The sequence below is a fragment of the Lathyrus oleraceus genome, chromosome 5, assembly GCF_024323335.1.
Source record: "Lathyrus oleraceus cultivar Zhongwan6 chromosome 5, CAAS_Psat_ZW6_1.0, whole genome shotgun sequence".
Classification (NCBI taxonomy): domain Eukaryota; kingdom Viridiplantae; phylum Streptophyta; class Magnoliopsida; order Fabales; family Fabaceae; genus Lathyrus; species Lathyrus oleraceus.
In genome coordinates, this window is record NC_066583.1 from 41,542,903 (window position 1) to 41,561,082 (window position 18,180).

The following is an 18,180-nucleotide window of genomic DNA, read 5'->3' on the forward strand; positions in this document are numbered from 1 at the left end:
TTAGGGATTAAGCGAATGACTGCGTTCTGAGTAGTTCTGAATCTCATCTCGTGCCAACGACTGGAAATTTTTGAAGGATAGGAAACAGTCCAATCACTCTTTCAGAAAGATGATCATCTGGAGGATCTTGAAGACGGGCAAGTCATAGCAGAATTGGAACCCAATAGAAATCCATTTCACATTGCCATTAGATTAATTTTTGTTTTTATTTATTGTGCGATTACCTCTTTCCAGGGATTGCTTCTTAATGTAAATGTCTATTCAGAGGCCATTCAATCAATAAAATCATGTTATTCAGTATATCTCTGTTTTCATCTTCATTTTACTGTTTTTTTTCAAAAATGACGTCCGAATTTTTGATAAACATTGCATCATGACACATAAGGGCTTTACAGGTACATGCTTAATAAACATTTAAAATGGCTGTAAATTTTAAGTGCTTTGGATCGTCTATTCAGAACAGATACCCTCGGGGCATTTCCTTAAAATTCCCTGCAGATGATCGTGAATATCTTCCCCAGTGAAGTCACCAACAGACAAATTCGGTGTCTTATCCCTGCAGAGCTGATCAGAGCGTTGGATTCTTCAATCCCCAACAGTTTCTCACCACCGTACTTCCCCAAGCGGTTGTTTCAGGACATACACTCCCCAGTAGAGTTGATAGTACCAGACTACATATCCCCAACGGGGTTGACAGTGCCAGACTTTATCTTCCCAGCAGAAGTGGCTGCTCCTTAGAGTTCGATGCCAGATCGATAATCCCAATGCAAGATCCATGGTTTCTTTTCTTGAAGCAGAACCTCGGTACCGTATCAGTGTTTGCTCCCCCTGCTGAGTCATCTCTCGCAAATCGTGGTTGCCAGAACCATTGTAGCTTTCCTCAGCAGCAGGCTTCCAATGCCATTCTTTCCCCGATCAGAGTCTCGGTATGGCCAAAACACCGCATGGCTAGTCATCTCCCCATAGAGTTCTTTGCGCTGTGCATCTCCAACAGCCTTGCCAGGGTCTAGAAGATGGTGATCATTTCCCCAGTAGATCCCCTTGCCTCAGCTTGGCATTCTACCCAGCATTTCGCATCCCTGCATGTAGAATCATATTGCATTGCATCCTTCCAAATCGCGTAGCATTTCCATTTTCATGGAGCATTACGCCATTGAAAAATTCAAACATACGCATGTAAGCATAAAACATCCTCGGTATCCCAAGTGATAAGCTAGAAGTTGTTTCCAGTACTCAGACTGAAGATTGTTCATGACTTACCTTTGTTATCCCCAGCAAGTGTCATTGGCCCATGCGCCGCCTCTATTATCATTCCCTATTTCTGCCAATGCTGACAGGCATGAAGTCTTTCCGATGTTCAGATCGAAGAAGTTTCCGACGTTCAGGTCGATGCAACTTGTGGCATTCAGGCCAGTTTTCCGGTATCCAGACCGAAGTGGCATTCAGGCCAAGTCTTTCCGATGTTCAGATTGAAGAAGTTTCCGACGTTCAGGTCGATGCGACTTGTGGCATTCAGGCCGATTTTCCGATGTTCAGATCGAAGAAGTTTCCGACGTTCAGGTCGATGCGACTTGTGGCATTCAGGCCAAGTTTCCGATGTTCAGATCGAAGTCATTTCCAGTATTCAGACTGATGAGCGGCATTCAGGCCATGGTTATTTCTGTGTTACCATTTATTTTGGTATCCAAGTTAACATTCTTTTTTCGGTATTCAGACTGAATTTCACCGTACCAGACGGATTCTTCTTTCAAGACCACCTCTTTGCCGATTCTGACAGACATTGTTACTTCACTTCACTTCAGTGCAAATTTTTGGGCTTTTATTGTATTCAATCCCTTGATACCTCGAAAGCACGAAAGCAGCTGCCATCTTCTTTCCGGGTCTCCAGTTGATTGAATAGGGGCAGCTGTAATATCCCAAAATTTACCCTTCATTTTTCCTGGAAAAAAAATGAAAAAAAAACGAAAAAAAAAAAAACGAAAAAAAAAACGAAAAAAAAAAAAAAAAAAAAAAGAAAAAAAAATTATTTAATTAATTAATTAATTAAATAAATAAATAAAATATAACAAATTATTTTGGACTTATTTTGGACTTGGGTCTCCCTCATTTGAGCCCATTACCCACGAAAATCAGTCTATAAATACTGAAGTTTCAGTAGAGGAAAACACACTTGGAGTTACACTGGGAGATTCACTTGAGAAAAAGGGAGAGAAGCAAAATACTCTGAGGTTTCCTTGGAACAAAACCCCGAGGAAAAAGATAGTGAGAGAAGAACTAACAGAGAGCTCAGAGCAGCCTCCAAACCCTGAAGGGAACTCAACTTGTAAACCTCACGGGTGCAACTCAATTTCAATCAAGCTCTCCAATCAGGTTTGCCCTATATCCATCATCTTTATGCCTTTTATTTGAATGCTCTAAATGTATGAGGTATTATGGGTGAATTTGATACCTTTTTTGTGAGCCTTTTGTGAATTTTGATGGAATTATTCATGTGGTTACATTTTGATTTAGGGGCAACTCTGGGTTACCCTATTTTGTTTATTCTAACCTGTCTTGTGTTTCCATGGCATTGTTTTCTCTTGATTTCATCCTGCTGCTCTAACCCTTTGTCGAGTTTTGTGAGGGCTCACATGGCTTTCGCAGAGACACTCGCGTGGTTTCCCACTTTATTTGTGGGATACCCCCTGGAGTTTTATTCTGATTATTCGTGTTGACTGATTTCCTTTGACGGTCCAGCTGGAGACATTTCAGGGTTTCTTGCCCCTTTAACTGCTATAGCTTCGGATCTTTATCCGTGTGGTAATTTTTTCCCTTTCTCATACTTTATCGCTTTCTTAGCTGGAAGACCTCGATAGGAGGCAATGTTTGAGCCCCTTGGTGGCATTTTACTTTGAGATACATGTTTTGTGTTTTGTATTCATATCCCTGCAGGTAGCGCGGTTCCTTCGTCAAGGACTGCCTTTTTGCCCTCGAGCATCCCAAACCCTAAAACCCAAAGCAACACGTTTACTCCTTCTACTACAGGCGAGTAAGTCTCCAAAGGTCGAGCATCCGGTAGATTGCGTAGTAACGTCGTTCGTCCAAAACCCAATCCATAACCCCGTAGTTAGCCGAACTACGGCTTGCTCTGATTCTCATTCCAGATGAGATACGTAGGCATAAGACGCGATGTCTTAGCGAGCATACATCCCCCCAACCCATAGGTCAGCCGAGCTACGAAGACTCTGATTCTCATATTCATATGAGATACGTATGCAGTGGATGCGACATCCGCGCGAGTCATTTGCATTTAACCCTTTTTTTTTTGGCAAACAGCACAAGATAAACCCACACCCTTTAGACAAGAACTACAAAAGTGGATCCCGTAGAGTACTACGGATGTGTAGGGGTGCTAATACCTTCCCTTCGCATAACTGACTCCCGAACCCAAGATTTGGTTGCGAGACCCCGTCTTGTCCTTTCCTTTTTCAGGTTTACTTCGAGCGTTTCCTTTCCCTCCTTTGGGATGAATAACGCACGGTGGCGACTCTTCTGTCTTTTTCTTTCGCCGGTTGTTTTTTCGCACACTGTATTTTATAGGTTGCGACACTTTGTTAAGCTATCACTTGGCTAATAGTTAGGTAATATTTCTCTTACCTTTGTTTGGCTACCTTTGTTAAGCTATGACTTTGCTGGTAGTTGGTCATCTTTCATTTCAAGCTTATTACCTTTGATAAGCCATCACTTGGCTGATAGTTAGGTAATATTCCCCTTACCTTTGGTTGTTTACCTTTGTTAAGCTATCAAGTGGGTGGTAGTTGCTATGTTTCCTTTTGAGATTATTACATTTGTTAAGCTATCACTTGGCTGATAGTTAGGTAATATTTTTGTTCCCTTTGGTTGGTTAGCTTTGTTAAGTTATCTTTCGGCTAATAGTTGGTAATCTTTTCTTTTGGGCCTATTACCTTTGTTAAGCTATCACTTGGCTGATAGTTAGGTAATTTCTCCCCTAGTGGAGTTGGACCTCCCCTTTGTTTGATCTTTTCCCCGAAGGAGTCTTTTTCTTGATAGATCATCCCACATTGGGCCTTTGGCTCATTTATTTGGCTTCTTTCCAATACAATAGTTATTCCCGAGCCAAGTCGTTCCCCTGTGGAACTTTATTTGTCCCCAATTTGGTTTTCCCTCTTTGGAATCCTTTTCCCCTACAGAATTTCAGTCTCCTTGTTTCTCCAGCAGTTCTTTGTCTCGTGGTGCAACATTCCTCACATAGATCCTTGTCTGCATTCATATAATATCATAAGCATTTTTTCACAGCACCTTGTCGCATTACGCGAAAAACCGGCGGGAAAACAAGAACAACAGAGTCGCCACCGTGCGTTATTTATCCCAAAAGAGGGAAAGGAAACGCTCAGAGTAAACCTAGGAAAGAACATGGTCTCGCGACCAAAGAGAATGGGATCGGGAGTCGGTTATGCGAAGGGAAGGTATTAGCACCCCTACGCATCCGTCGTACTCGACCGGATCCACGCACAATAGGAAGGAAAAATGGTTGCTAGAACACTGCTCAAACACACACACACTGGCTGAAAGAGACACAAGAAAATAGACAAGACTGACTCGGCAGGATACCGCATCCTGGGCCTACTTAGTCTATCAGGCATAGACATCAGAGTCGAAGTAGTTCGGACTGGGGAAACGACACATGCTCGCTAGGATATCGCATCCCATGCATACGTATCTCCTTGGACGAAGGAGAATCAGAGCATTCGTAGCTCAGCTGACACGCACACAAACAAACACAGGCAAAGGCAAACGTGGAGCCCGAATGCCAATCACTGGACTTACATCAGCATCCGAACCAACAAACACACACAGGAAACCAACTGCCAATCGATGGACTTACATCAGCTCCCAAGCACACAACAACACAACAAGTTAATAGGGAGTCGGGGACTCGAGCCTATAACTGTCAAGCACACACTCAAACAAACAGACAACAGATTGCTAAGGAGTCAGGCACTCGAGCCTAGCAACTGTCAAACAACACACACAAAAAAGAAAAAGGGCGCCCGGAGAGATCAGCTCAATCTCCTGCCTACATACTTCATCTGGTATGAAGATCAGGGCGATGTAGTTCCCCTACGCAGGGAAAAAGGACTAGCCTAACCAGATAACAGAGGGAGACACAACTAGGGAGACTACGACTCGAGCCGAGATGTTATCATGCAAAATCATCCCTAAGTTAAGGTTTCTAGCTAACTGGCACAGGGAGCCAGCCTATCCTAAACATGACTTGCACAGGAAGCAAGCCACACACACACTTAACTTGCACAGGAAGCAAGTCTAAACTAAACCTAACTTGCACAGGAAGCAAGTCAAACAAACACACAATCACAAGTAGCACACACTATATACAAGCAATGGGCTCAAACAAGGTTAGGTTTTAGTCGAGGGGTCATATCAACCTCAACAAACAAACCACTGGAACTGGGTAAATGTTGCTCTTAACCTTGCCATTGAGGGGCTAAGGTGAAGCAGATGAAAGGAGATGAGGGGTGTGCCTCATTGCTCTTATCCCTGGCTAGGGAGAGCATTTGAATATCAGAAAGTGTGGGAGTTCAGAAAGTAGGAACTCTATCCACAAGTCAGACTCTATAGATCTTGGGTTTTTACCCACTATGCATCAACACAGGTAGTGTGAGCAAGGTGAGTGACACACAGACTAGCAGGGGATAGGTTGCATATCCCTTGGGTTCTGCCAATTGCCTCTTCACTTAGGAGGACTTCGAGTATGTACAATAACAAAATTTAAACACCCACAAACATTGCCTCTTAAGGAGGACTTCAGACAGTTGCCTGGCCAAGTAACAGGCCAGGTCTTCCAGACTACATGAAGATTAGAAGTATACCTCAATGCAAATTTCTTAACCAGCAAAGCAAAGCAAAAGTTCACAAGGAACTGAGCAACTAAAAGCACCTGAAATAGTCAAGCAGACATTAGTATACAACTTCAAGATTAAAGCAAAAGGAAACAGATCAACAGTCAATCATAAGCAAGTGAATGTGCAAGGCACAGGGCTCAAGGCATGTGAGCCAAGCAACCTACAAAACAAAACATGTTAGTCATGATAAACAAACACACACAACCAATTTGTATTGGTCTCAATGGATAATTGTTGGTCAACCTGAAAACATGAGCTCAAATGTGAGTAACAGGACCACTAGGACAAGCCTAGGGTCAAAAGGGTATGAAAAAGTCAAAACAGCAAAGGGCAAGTATCCAAAATCATGTTCAAACAATCAAGAAACAAAACCAATTGGGTTCACATTCATATCAATCATCATCATCATTTCATGAACAATTTAGGTCATGGCATGGCATTTAGAAGCTCATAGAAGTCAACAGCAAGACTTGAATCAAAAGCAATCTCAAACATTTCCAAAAATCACCAAATAAATCATGATCAATCACAACCTACATCATGGTAAGCATGTCAAATTTCATCTCATTTGGACAAGTAGAAGGTAGTCAATGAAAATCAGAAAGGCAATGCAATTTTGAACATGCTCAAAGAAGTCAACCAATCATGCATCAACTTGAAAAAATCATAAATCAGGGATGGCATATGATAAATGAATGGGACTAAAACCATGGCAAAGATTAAGATGTCTAGTAATCACATGTAAAATTTCATGTCCATCTAATAAAGTATGAGAATTTCACAAAACAAATGGGAACAAGTGTCACAAAAAGTCAACATAAGACCAAACAGGGGACAAAAATCTCAATCAATTGGAAAATGCCATAAACAAATCCACAAAAAATCACATGTAAACTAGACATACACAAGCTCAATCATGCAAAAATTCAATCCATTTTGAGGTCAAGAAGCAAGGCTATGAAAATCATCAAGTTGCACATCAATGGTGTGACACAAATTGTCACACCCTACTTCAAAAAATCATAACTCAATGACCAGAGATGATAAATTCATGAACTCTATACCAAAATCACCATGGATGTGTCTAGTTTGTGCACAAACAATTTCAAGGCTATAGGATAAAGTGTCACTATTTCACAAATGAATTGGTAAAAGGTACAAAATATTGATACATGTCACAAACCCTAATACCAATTAAAAACCAACCATCCAGAAATTCTGGAAAAATTATGATAAATAAGTAGAGATCATGATGAATCAAATGCAAAAAATCCCATTAATTTTGGATTTAAAATGATGATGTTATGAATTTTGTAAGTTGGAGCATCAAAAATGAAATAAAAATGAAAACCAACATGAGTTCAATGGGACACATGCGACGCTGAATGGCAATTTTGTAAATAACCATGCCACTAATCAAAACGCAGTGTTTTGGGCGAGCAAACGAAATAAGCTGATTGGTTGGTGAGTGAACAGGGCCATGCAGCACGTGAAATTTAAAAAAAATCTGGGCAGCTCATGCATTCTAGGGTTTCATATGAACAGTGTTGTTCATCTTCATCACTTCAAATCGATTCAAACAAAATTTTTCCAGAAATTGAAATTAGGTATACCAAAATGACCAGCAAGCATCCAGCATTACAAATCCATCATTCATTTGCATTGAAACAATCTAAATAACAAGAATCGAGCCAAAATAACATGCATCATCAAACTTGAAACTTAGATTTCTCCTAAACTACTCAACCATTTTCAACCATTCAAAGCTCAAAGTGACCAGGGCAAGGAAATCTACACATGGCATAGCATGATTTAGAGAAAAAAAGAAGTCGAATTCCTACTTGATTCTGAAGCAAATGGAAAAACAGTTGAAATTTGGTGATGTCTTGCTGAAACAGATGCTCCAACAAGCTTCCAATGATGAATGATGAAGTTTGCTTGGCTCAAGAAAGCTTGGAATGGCACCAATCTTGAACTGCCATTGATGGTGCTTGGAGAAAACAGTCACGAAATAGGCTTTCCAGTTGGTGATTCAAACTTGAAATCAGCTCCAAATGGAGAGTATATGATGTAGCAAGCAAGGCAATGTTGTATCCTTGAGATTTGTTAACAGAATTTTCAAAATGAGAGAAGATGAGAATTTGAGAGAGTGAGGTTTTCTGTGGGAATGGGAGGCTGCTAGGGTTTCCAAATGACAGAAAAATGACATATATACTTCTGTTTTAAGTTGCATAAGTGGATGCTAAATATAATTAACTTAAATGAAGTATTTTGCTAATTGACCACTTTTGTTCACATGGTGAGGTGCAAGGGCAAGAGCCACGAAATTGGGCTTGTAACGCAACCAAAATACCATTTCTGAACATATTTGAAAGGCCAAGTGGATTGGAAATGGTTAAATCAAAAAAGTCAAAATTTCACTTCACTTAAAATTAATTCAAGTAAGTCAAAAAAGGCCATTTTGATCCATGATGTTTTGGTGCATGATGGTTACATTTTTGGAAAGAGGAGGTCAAATGTGACTTGTTGCAAAAAACCCCACTCAAATTGGCCAAATGGTTTGAGAGATATGGCCTTTTGAAGTTCAAGAATTTTTGAAAATGATTTGATCATAACTTGCCAACCATACATGGGAATTGAGAGTTCTTGGACTTTTTGGAAATGGGAGAACAAGATCTTCAACTTTCATGTTGGGCAAAAATTCATTTGAAGCTTGTATCATGATGTAAGTTTGGGATCAAGAAGTTTCCATTTTTGGCAAGATTCAATTACAGGTCCAGTTTCTATTTTTGGAAATTTCTGATTTGGCTTCAAATTCTTCAATGATGATGTTTGCCATGATATATGAGGCCTATTTGGACATGAATAAGCTCTCTCAAACCAAATCCAACCATCAAAACCATAAAATCAAGCCCAGTTGACCAAGTTTGACTTTTTAGGGTTTCTGACTAACTGTGCATTGACTGATGACCTCTGAGCATCCAATCCTTGACCAAAACACTTCAAATGGATCCCCAAGTCATGTGAACATGTTGGACCAACCCTAGGGCCTTGGCTTAATGGAAATTGTGCTTGCTTGCTTGATTGACTGATCTCCTGATCAGTTTGACCTAATTCTCCTGATGATCTTGCACTTGGGCAAAAGGACAATGCAATGTTATGCAGTGGACTATGTTATGTTATGACCTAATATGAGAATGTATGTACAAGAGGTAGGTGCAAATTTGAGGTGCTACACACCTTAGGGCCAAAATTAGGTTATTAGTATTTAAGTCTCCTCAATCTTGTCGAGACGAAGATCTCAATCTTCATATCTCCTAATTGAAGAAACTTAAATAGGGGCATTTGTCACACCCTAACTTTTAACCCCAAGATCCCACATGCCATTTGAATCCTTTCTACAACAAGATCACATTTTTATCCTCTCCCTCTCATCTTTGGGGTTTGCCTTTCGTAGGGATCATCAATCACCTATTTGTTGGTATTTTACCTTTATGTTTATATGATTCATTGCTTATCTAACCACTAATCAAAATAGCAAAAATATGTCTTGTTTCCTTTAAGTTTATTGTGCAAGGTAGGGCTTTTCATCAAGAGCATCAAGCATTGGTTCCTCAGCTAGGTTTTCTTTGATCCTCAACAAAGTGTGTTCAACCATTGATTCTAAAGGGGTTTATCATAAAGCATGATCTCTAAGGTCCTAAAGCATCTTTCAATCATATTTTGATATGGAGCATCTCAAAGTTTTGTTGGTTATTTCTCAAGAGAAGTCAAAGGTTCATGTGTTTATTTCCATGCCTTTTTCAACAAGTTACCTCAAACTTTGAGCAACTCAATCAAGATACATTCAAGGACATATTATTTTGAATTAATATGATCATCCATGTTCCTTGAAATGCAAGAAAAGTCCAAGTTGCACAAGTTTATTCCATGAGGTTTAACCAAAAAGTCAACATTTGAAGTCAAAGTTCAAAGGATCACAACTCCATCAATTTTCAACATTTTTGAATGCTTATTTTTTCATATGATAGTTCTCAACATCCTCTATAACTTCTCCTTGCATGACAAGAGTCAATTATGCTTGGAGGATCATCAAAAGTTTGGAGACATTATAGGTCATTTGTGGACTTAGTGAAATTAGACCTATTTTCAAGTGACTTTTTCTCAACTTTCAAAAATTATAACTTCTTCAACTTTCAAAATTTGAGGTTGATTCTTTTTGCACAATATCATTTGTGATGCCTGTTAATTCTTTGTATTTACGATTGGCAATAATTTTTGTAAAACTAACTTAGCTGCTACATGTTGAACAAGATGTCCTAACATGTGGAATCGACATCTTGTCTAAAACAGGTTTTACTCCTAGTAACGTTTGATTGATTAACTGATTACAAAATATTCAAGGAATATTAAGTAATCCCATGTGGTGTCCAAGAATGAGAAATCAGATACTCTAATTGATTTTAAACTTATTATGTTTTCTAAATGTTGAGACATTTTAGGAAACTCTTGATTATTAACCTAACATTGTGCAGTTGTTTCACTACGTGTAGAAGGCCCAAATTCAGTTCAATTTGGGGCTTTATATAGAATGCCTTAAAAGTAATTGAAGCACGAAGAAAAGAAGGTGTTAGTGTGGTGTTAGGGTTTGAGTGTTCTTGTTATTTGTAGGCCTCTCTAATGTCATCTTGATATATGAGTAGGACTATGTCAATTGATTGTAAGGGTTGTCAAACACTCATAAGATTTTAAGCATTAAGTGATTGTGTGTCTGTAAAGTGTGACTTCAAAAGCTTTTGTAATTGTTTGAATTTTCACTATTGTCATTGAAAGGTAAGTGAGAAGGCTCTCACACCTAGGAGTGTCTTAGGTAGAAGTTAAGAACGGGTAGTGATTAGGGTGTAGACTGTAAATTGGAGATAACTTATAGAAGGTCTACAAACTGATATTATTTAGTAGATTTCCTCCCTGGCTTGGTAGCCCCCAGATGTAGGTTTTGTTGTACACCGAACTAGGTTAAAAACTTTGTGTGTTCTATTATTTTATGTTCCCCTATCTGTAAGTTATCTTGTTATTGTGTGTTGATCAGTTATCAGTGTCTCGACATCTCTTAGGACATTTGATATCTGCATACCATAATTTCAATTAGTATCAGAGCAGGCATCCTGCTATGTGTCTGGATGAGATTCAGGGAAGATACTTTCTGGTACAGTGGACAAGGAAGGAGGATTTGTGAACAGACCACCCATTCTTGATGGAACCAACTATGACTACTGGAAAGCTCGTATGTTGGCTTTTATCAAATCCATGGACAACAAGGCTTGGAAATTTATGGTCAAGGGATTGGATCCACCAATGACTAGAGATAAAGATGGTAAGATTACTGATGTACTGACGGATGAGGAAGACTGGGATGATGAAGATGATAAATTAGCTCAGGGAAACTCCAAAGCATTGAATTCCTTATTCAATGGAGTGGACAAGAACATCTTTAGACTAATAAACAATTGTATTGTTGCTAAAGATGCTTGGGAGATCTTGAAGACTGCTCATGAAGGAACCTCTAAGGTGAAGATGTCAAGACTTCAACTTCTTACCACCAAGTTTAAGAACTTAAGAATGAAGGAAGGTGAGAGCATTCATGACTTTCACATGAATATCATTGAGATAGCTAATACATTAAGTGCCCAAGGGGAGAAGATGTCATAAGCTAAGTTGGTCAGAAAAATCCTCAGGTCTCTTCCAAAGAGACTTGACGTGAAGGTAACTACCATTTAAGAAGCTCAAGATATAAACAACATGTAAGTTGATAAACTAATGGGATCTCTTCAGAACTTTGAGTTAGGGATCAGTGAAAAATCTAAAAAGAAGAAAAGCATAGCCTTTGTTTCTAATATTGAAGGCTTCGAAGATGTATGTGACCTGGATACATATGAAGGTATATCTAATGCTATTGTATTACTTGGAAGACAATTAAAGAAAGTGATAAAGAATATGAATTAGAAGACAAGATCTAACATCAAGAACAAGTCATTCAACATCAACAAAAATCAGGATTTTGGTAGAACGCCCAAAACTGAAGAAAAGACTAACCAAGGAAAAGGAATCCAATGTCATGGATGTGAGGGGTTTGGTCACATAAGAGCTGAGTGCCCCAGGTATCTCAAGAAATAGAAGAAGGGTCTATCTGTTTCTTAGTTAAAAGATGATTCTGAAAGTGATCCTGAAGTGGAACCTGCCAAACATGTTATTGCCCTGACTGGAATTTATGATTCTGATGAAGATTATGATTGTGAGGAACTCACCTTTGAGGAACTTGCTGAATCTCAGAAGGAGTTGTGCCTCAGAAGTGAAGAAGTCTGTAAACTAGGAGAAGATCAAAAGAAAGTTATTGCTCCTACAGGCAGAGAAAGTGGAGGATCTATCTATCATCTCTGATCTGAAGGAGGAAGTTGTATTGCTCAATTTAAAGCTTGACAATATGGCTAAGTCTATAAGAATGCCTAACAATAGTTATGATGTGCTGGATGAAATTCTACAAACTGTAAGAATGCTGGAAAGGTTCAAGGTCTAGGTTATGATAATCTAGTTGTGATGAACAGAGGAAAAGGGTCGGTAATGAACTTTGTTCAACCTAAAAGAAAACAGGAATAACATATGTCAAATCAAATGTTCTAACATCAGCAAGGGCATCAATAGGTTTACTCAGGAAGCAAGACCCGACGATTGAAGCGCCATAATTGTGGGAAGTTTGATCACATAAAACCCTATTGCTACAAACTATATGGCTATCCCAAAACTTCTTCACAACCCAGAAGAAAACAAACTATGGTTAAAACAAATAAAAGATGGATTCCCATAAATGGTATGTCAGGACTCATAGCTCACACCTCCCTCAGAGCCTCTGCTAGAGAGGATTGGTATTTCAATAGTGGCTTCTCTAGACACATCACTGGTTTCAAGAAATTTTTGGTGAATATTAAGTCATATTCTACTAGCTATGTCATCTTTGGATATGGATCAAAAGTAGAAATAAAGGGTGTTGGAAAGATGGACTATCCAGGACTGCCTAGTCTTAATGATATACCGTTTGTTAAAGGGCTGACTGCTAATTTGATAAGTATTAGTCAACTTTGTGACCAAGGTCTCAAAGTCAACTTCAATAAATATGAATGTATGGTAACAAATGAGAAGAATGAAGTTACCATGATGGGAGCTAGATCAAAAGATAACTGTTATCTGTGGACTCCTTAGGAAATAGATTGTCTCTCCACATGTCTAATGTCAAAAGAGGATAAGACTAAGTTATGGCATCAAAAGCTTGGTCACTTATATGTGAAAGGTATGAAGAAAGTTTTGTCAAAGGAAGCAGTCAGAGGAATTCCCAAACTGAAAATTGATGAAGGAAGAATTTATGGTGAATGTCAAATAAGGAAGAAAACAAAGATGTTACATAAGAGGCTCCAACATCTGCCCACTTCAAAAGTTCTAGAGCTACTTCATATGGACTTGATGGGACCTATGCAAGTTAAAAGTCTAGGAGGAAAGTGGTATGCCCATGTTGTTGTTGATGACTTCTCAATGTCCACCTGGGTGAACTTCATTAAAGAAAAGTTTGAAGTGTTTAAAGTGTTTAAAGAACTCTGTCAAAAGATTCAAAGAGAGAAGGATAATGACATTTCCAGAATTTGAAGTGACCATGGGAAGGAATTTGAAAACAACAAGTTTGAGGAATTCTGCACCTCTGAAGGAATTAGTCATGAGTTCTCTTCACCCATTACCCCTTAGCATAATGGTGTGGTTGAGCACAAGAATAGGACTATTCAAGAATGTGCAATGGTCATGCTTCATGCTAAGAAACTACCATATCAGTTTTGGGCTGAAGCCATGAACACTACCTGTTATATCCTTAATATAGTGACTATCAGATATGGCACATCAGCTACACTTTATGAACTATGGAAAGGAAGAAAGCCAACTGTGAAATATTTCCATGTATTTGGAAGTAGATATTATATTCTGGTAGGTTGTGAGCAGAGGAGAAAAATGGATCCTAAAAGTGATGAGACAATTTTTCTAGGGTACTCTACAAACAGTATAGCATACAAAGTTTTCACTCCAGAACCAAGGTAATGATGGAATCCATAAACATTGTTGTGGATGACTCAACTAACGAAGCTAATGTCACTGATGATGTTGAAACATCAATGAATGATGTTCCAAAAGAAGTTATAGACTCAAGTGCTAATACTGAACCTACAGAGACTGAGTCAACTAACAAAGGGCCTTCCATCAAAATTCAGAAAGATCATCCTAAGGAGCTTATTATAGGAAATCAAAATGAAGGGATAATTACCAAATCAAGGGAAGTTGTGTCAAATGCATGTTTTGTTTCTAAATTTGAACCTAAGAATATCAAGGAGGCCTTGACTGATGAGTTCTGCATTAATGTTATGCAACATGAACTTGGACAATTCAAAAGAAATGAGGTGTGGGATTTGGTTCCAAGACCTAAAGGAACAAATGTTATTGGCACTAGATGGCTGTATAAGAATAAGTCTGATGAACAAGGGGTTGCGACCAAAAATAAAGCCTGACTTGTTGCTCAAGGATACACCCAAATGGAAGGAGTGAACTTTGATGTAACCTTTGCTCTAGTGGATAGCCTGGAGTCTATCGTATTTTTACTTGGAATGGTAGGCCTTTAAAAGTTCAAGTTTTTTCCAAATGGATGTTAAAAGTGTCTTTCTAAATGGCTATTTAAATGAAGATGTGTATGTTGAACAACCAAAAGGATTTGTTGATCCTACGTTCCTAAATCATGTGTTCAAACTAAAGAAGGCATTGTATGGTTTAAAACAAGCTCTGAGATCTTGGTATGAAAGGTTGACTGAGTTTCTCATCAACCATGGATATAGAAATGGTAGAATTGATAAAACTCTCTTTGTCAAAGAGAAGGATCGAAAACTTATGATAGCTCAGATCTATGTGGATGATATTGTGTTTGGAGGGATGTCAAATGAGATGGTCCAACATTTTGTCAAGCAAATGCAATTTGAGTTTGAAATGAGTTTCGTAGGTGAACTAACGTACTTTCTTGGACTCCAAGTCAAACAGATGGAAGACTCCATTTTTCTGTGTCAAAGAAAATATGCAAAGAGTATTATGAAGAAATTTGGATTGGAGAATGCTAGTCACAAAAGAAGTCATGCACATACTCAGTTAACGTTATCTAAAGATGAAAAGGCATAAGTGTTGATCAAAGTTTATATAGAAGCATGATTGGTAGCCTTCTATACCTTACAACAAGCAGACCAAATATAACTTTTGTTGTTGGAGTTTGTGCTAGATATCAAGCAGAACCCAAAGTGAGTCACATCAATCAAGTAAAAAGAATTCTAAAGTATATGAATGGCACAAGTGATTATGGAATGTTGTATTCTCATGTTTCAAATTCCATGTTAATAGGGTATTGTGATGCTGATTGGGCTGGTAGTGCTGATGATAGGAAGAGTACCTCTGGAGGATGTTTCTTTTTGGGAAACAATTTGATTTCATGGTTCAGCAAGAAACATAATTATGTATCCCTATCTACTGCTGAAGCTAAGTACATAGCAGTAGGCAGTAGCTTCTCTCAACTAATACGGAAGAAACAAATGTTGACTAAATACAATGTCACACAAGATGTCATGAGATTATTCTGTGACAACTTGAGTGTTATTAATATCTCCAAAAATCCTATTCAGCACAGTAGGACTAAACACATTGACATCAGACATCATTTTATTAGAGAACTTGTTAAAGATAAAGTTATAACACTTGAGCATGTTAGCACGGAGAATCAACTTGCATACATTTTTACCAAAGCCATGGATGCGGTTTAATTTGAAAAATTAAGAGGAAAACTTGGGATTTATGTTAATGAGAATTTATAGCAATTACAACTATTTAAGTTTGTCAGACAATATTTTGACTCTCATCATTACACTAGACACGCTTACCTAAACCATTTACCTCATTGTGTATTCTTTTGGACAAAATACGCTACCCATTCCATTCAAACGCTTCATTCCTCTCCATACATCTGTGCTCACCCTCTCTCAAGAGTCTTTCCCAATTCCATATGCATCAAGTGTTACATAAAATGTTGAAATAATCTTCACCCACGCACATGCATGTACCAACTGAAACCATTGGATCATCTTCCCTAACTGTTAGGGCAAATGAACCATTCTAAATGATCAACCGGGATGATCTGGTCTTGGATGTTGCTCATTTATCCACGATTCATCCACCCCCTTTGAAGAAAGATATGCCTTATGTGTCAAAAAATGTCAAGACTTTTGGTAACTCTTCTGAACCTATAATCCCTAGTAAAGATAAAATTGTTGTTGAAAAAGAGTCTATGTCTAAGGTGAGAAACCCTACTATGTATGTTGGTGGCACTGAGAATCCAACGGAAGTGGAAATGAGTGCCATTTATAAGGAACTTAGGAAGTTTGTTACATTTGTTTTGAAGGAAGTGAACTCAGATGTTTTTCCAGATGTTCAAACAACTTTGGCAAAAGAAACTAGCACTGATAATGATTCTAGTGAAAAACCTGAGGAAAATGTTCCTGAACATGATGCTCTTGAAAGAAGGAGTAAGAAGAAGGTTGATGAGTGTGCCCCTGAGCATGCTGCTCATGAGAGAAGAAGTAAAAAGAAAGTTGATCATGTTTTCAATGTTGATGAACTAAATTCTGATGAGGAACCTCTTACCAATATTATAACTCCTGGTATAACCAAGAGACTGCAGAGACGAAAAGGAAAGGCAATGGTGTTTGAATATTATCCCTCCAAGGAAATGAAAAGAAAATATGGTGGTTTGAAAAGCACTTCCTTTAGAAGCTCCATAGGAAAATCTTCTATTGGTCCTACTAGATCATGGAGTAAAGTTGTTACCCCTACTAGAAAGAGGAAAGTTGTCTCTTCTAGTGACTCTGAGTTTGATGTCGAAAAGGATGTCCAGGACATCACGCCTATAAAAATATATGCTACCAAGAAGCCTCATGTTGTTGTGCCTAAGGCTCCACGGGACAATGTTTCTTTACATTATGTGAAGAATGTTGAAAGGTGGAAGTATGTTATTCAAAGGAGGGTAGCTCTGGAGAGGGAATTGGGTAAGGATTCCCTAAATTGTAAGGAGGTTGTAGAACTTATAGAAGTTGTTGGGTTGATGAAGACTGTCACAAAATTTGGCCCTTGCTGTGAAAGCTTAGTCAAAGAGTTTGTGGTGACTATTCCTGATGGGTGTGGTTATGTGAAAAGTGTTGACTCTGGGAAGGTGTATGTTAGAGGAAATGTCATGACATTTTCTCCAGCTGTGATCAACAAAATTCTGGGAAGAACAGAAGAACCTCAGGCTGAGCTTAAGGTTACAGATGACCAAGTGTGCAAGGAGATAACGGTCAAGCAAGTTAGACACTAGCCAAACAAAGGGAAGTTGTCTGCTGGAAAGCTGAGTGTCAAATATGTTATCCTTCATAAGATTGGGACTGCCAACTGGGTGCCCACTAATCACACCTCAAACATCTCTATTGGTCTTGGGAATTTTCTTTATGCTATTGGGACAAGAAGAGCATTTTACTTTGGGAAATACATCTTTGAGCAAGTTTTGAAACTAGCTTTCTATACTACTGTGAAAATGCCTATCTGCTTTCCATCTCTCATCTGTGGAATAATCTTGAACCAACATCCTGGTATTTTATTGCCTATTGATAGTGTGGAGAAAACGGATTCTCCTTTATCAATCCAGTACAAACTTTTTGCTGGAACACATGTCCCAGATATTATCATGACATCTTCTCAGGTACCTGGCCCTGCCACCTCCAAGAAGAGTGTTATTGCATAGTTGAAGGAGACTTGTAAAGAGTTGGAGGATTCCATTAGGTCTAGCACTTCTACAAAGATCAAACTTGATAAATTGATGAATGTTATGATGGAATAAGAGAATAAGGAAGTTGAACAAGGTGGTGATGACTGTAGCGGGGTATTCGTTACCATTAGAGATATTGACTAAATCCAAGGTAAATCATACAAGTTGAGTCGCCACCGCACTTCTATTTATCCAAAGGAATGGTTAGAAAGCGAACAAAAACCTAAGAGTTTTAACAAAAAACTAGTAAAAGAGATACAGAGATCTGGGTAAGGGGGATGGTTATGTAATGGGAAGGTGTTAGGCACCCAAAACATCCTAGGTACTCCTAGAGAGACC

The 18,180-nt window shown here is 38.6% G+C and overlaps 1 protein-coding gene across 1 annotated transcript; it reads left to right on the plus strand.

Annotated features, from left to right (window-relative positions):
• The first annotated feature begins 16,161 nt into the window (after nt 1-16,161).
• Nucleotides 16,162-17,817, plus strand: LOC127078625 (uncharacterized). Its single transcript, XM_051019066.1, has 2 exons — nt 16,162-17,340; nt 17,455-17,817. Exons 1-2 carry the CDS (start codon nt 16,162-16,164, stop codon nt 17,815-17,817), a joined length of 1,542 nt encoding a protein of 513 aa, XP_050875023.1.
• Nucleotides 17,818-18,180: the final 363 nt, after the last annotated feature.

Bases quoted from the DNA above. Each gene is read 5' to 3' on its own strand.
- LOC127078625 (XM_051019066.1), top strand. From the start codon at position 16,162: ATGATCAACCGGGATGATCTGGTCTTGGATGTTGCTCATTTATCCACG. The intron at 17,341-17,454 runs GTTACAGATGAC...ATCCTTCATAAG, and splicing joins AACCTCAGGCTGAGCTTAAG to ATTGGGACTGCCAACTGGGT.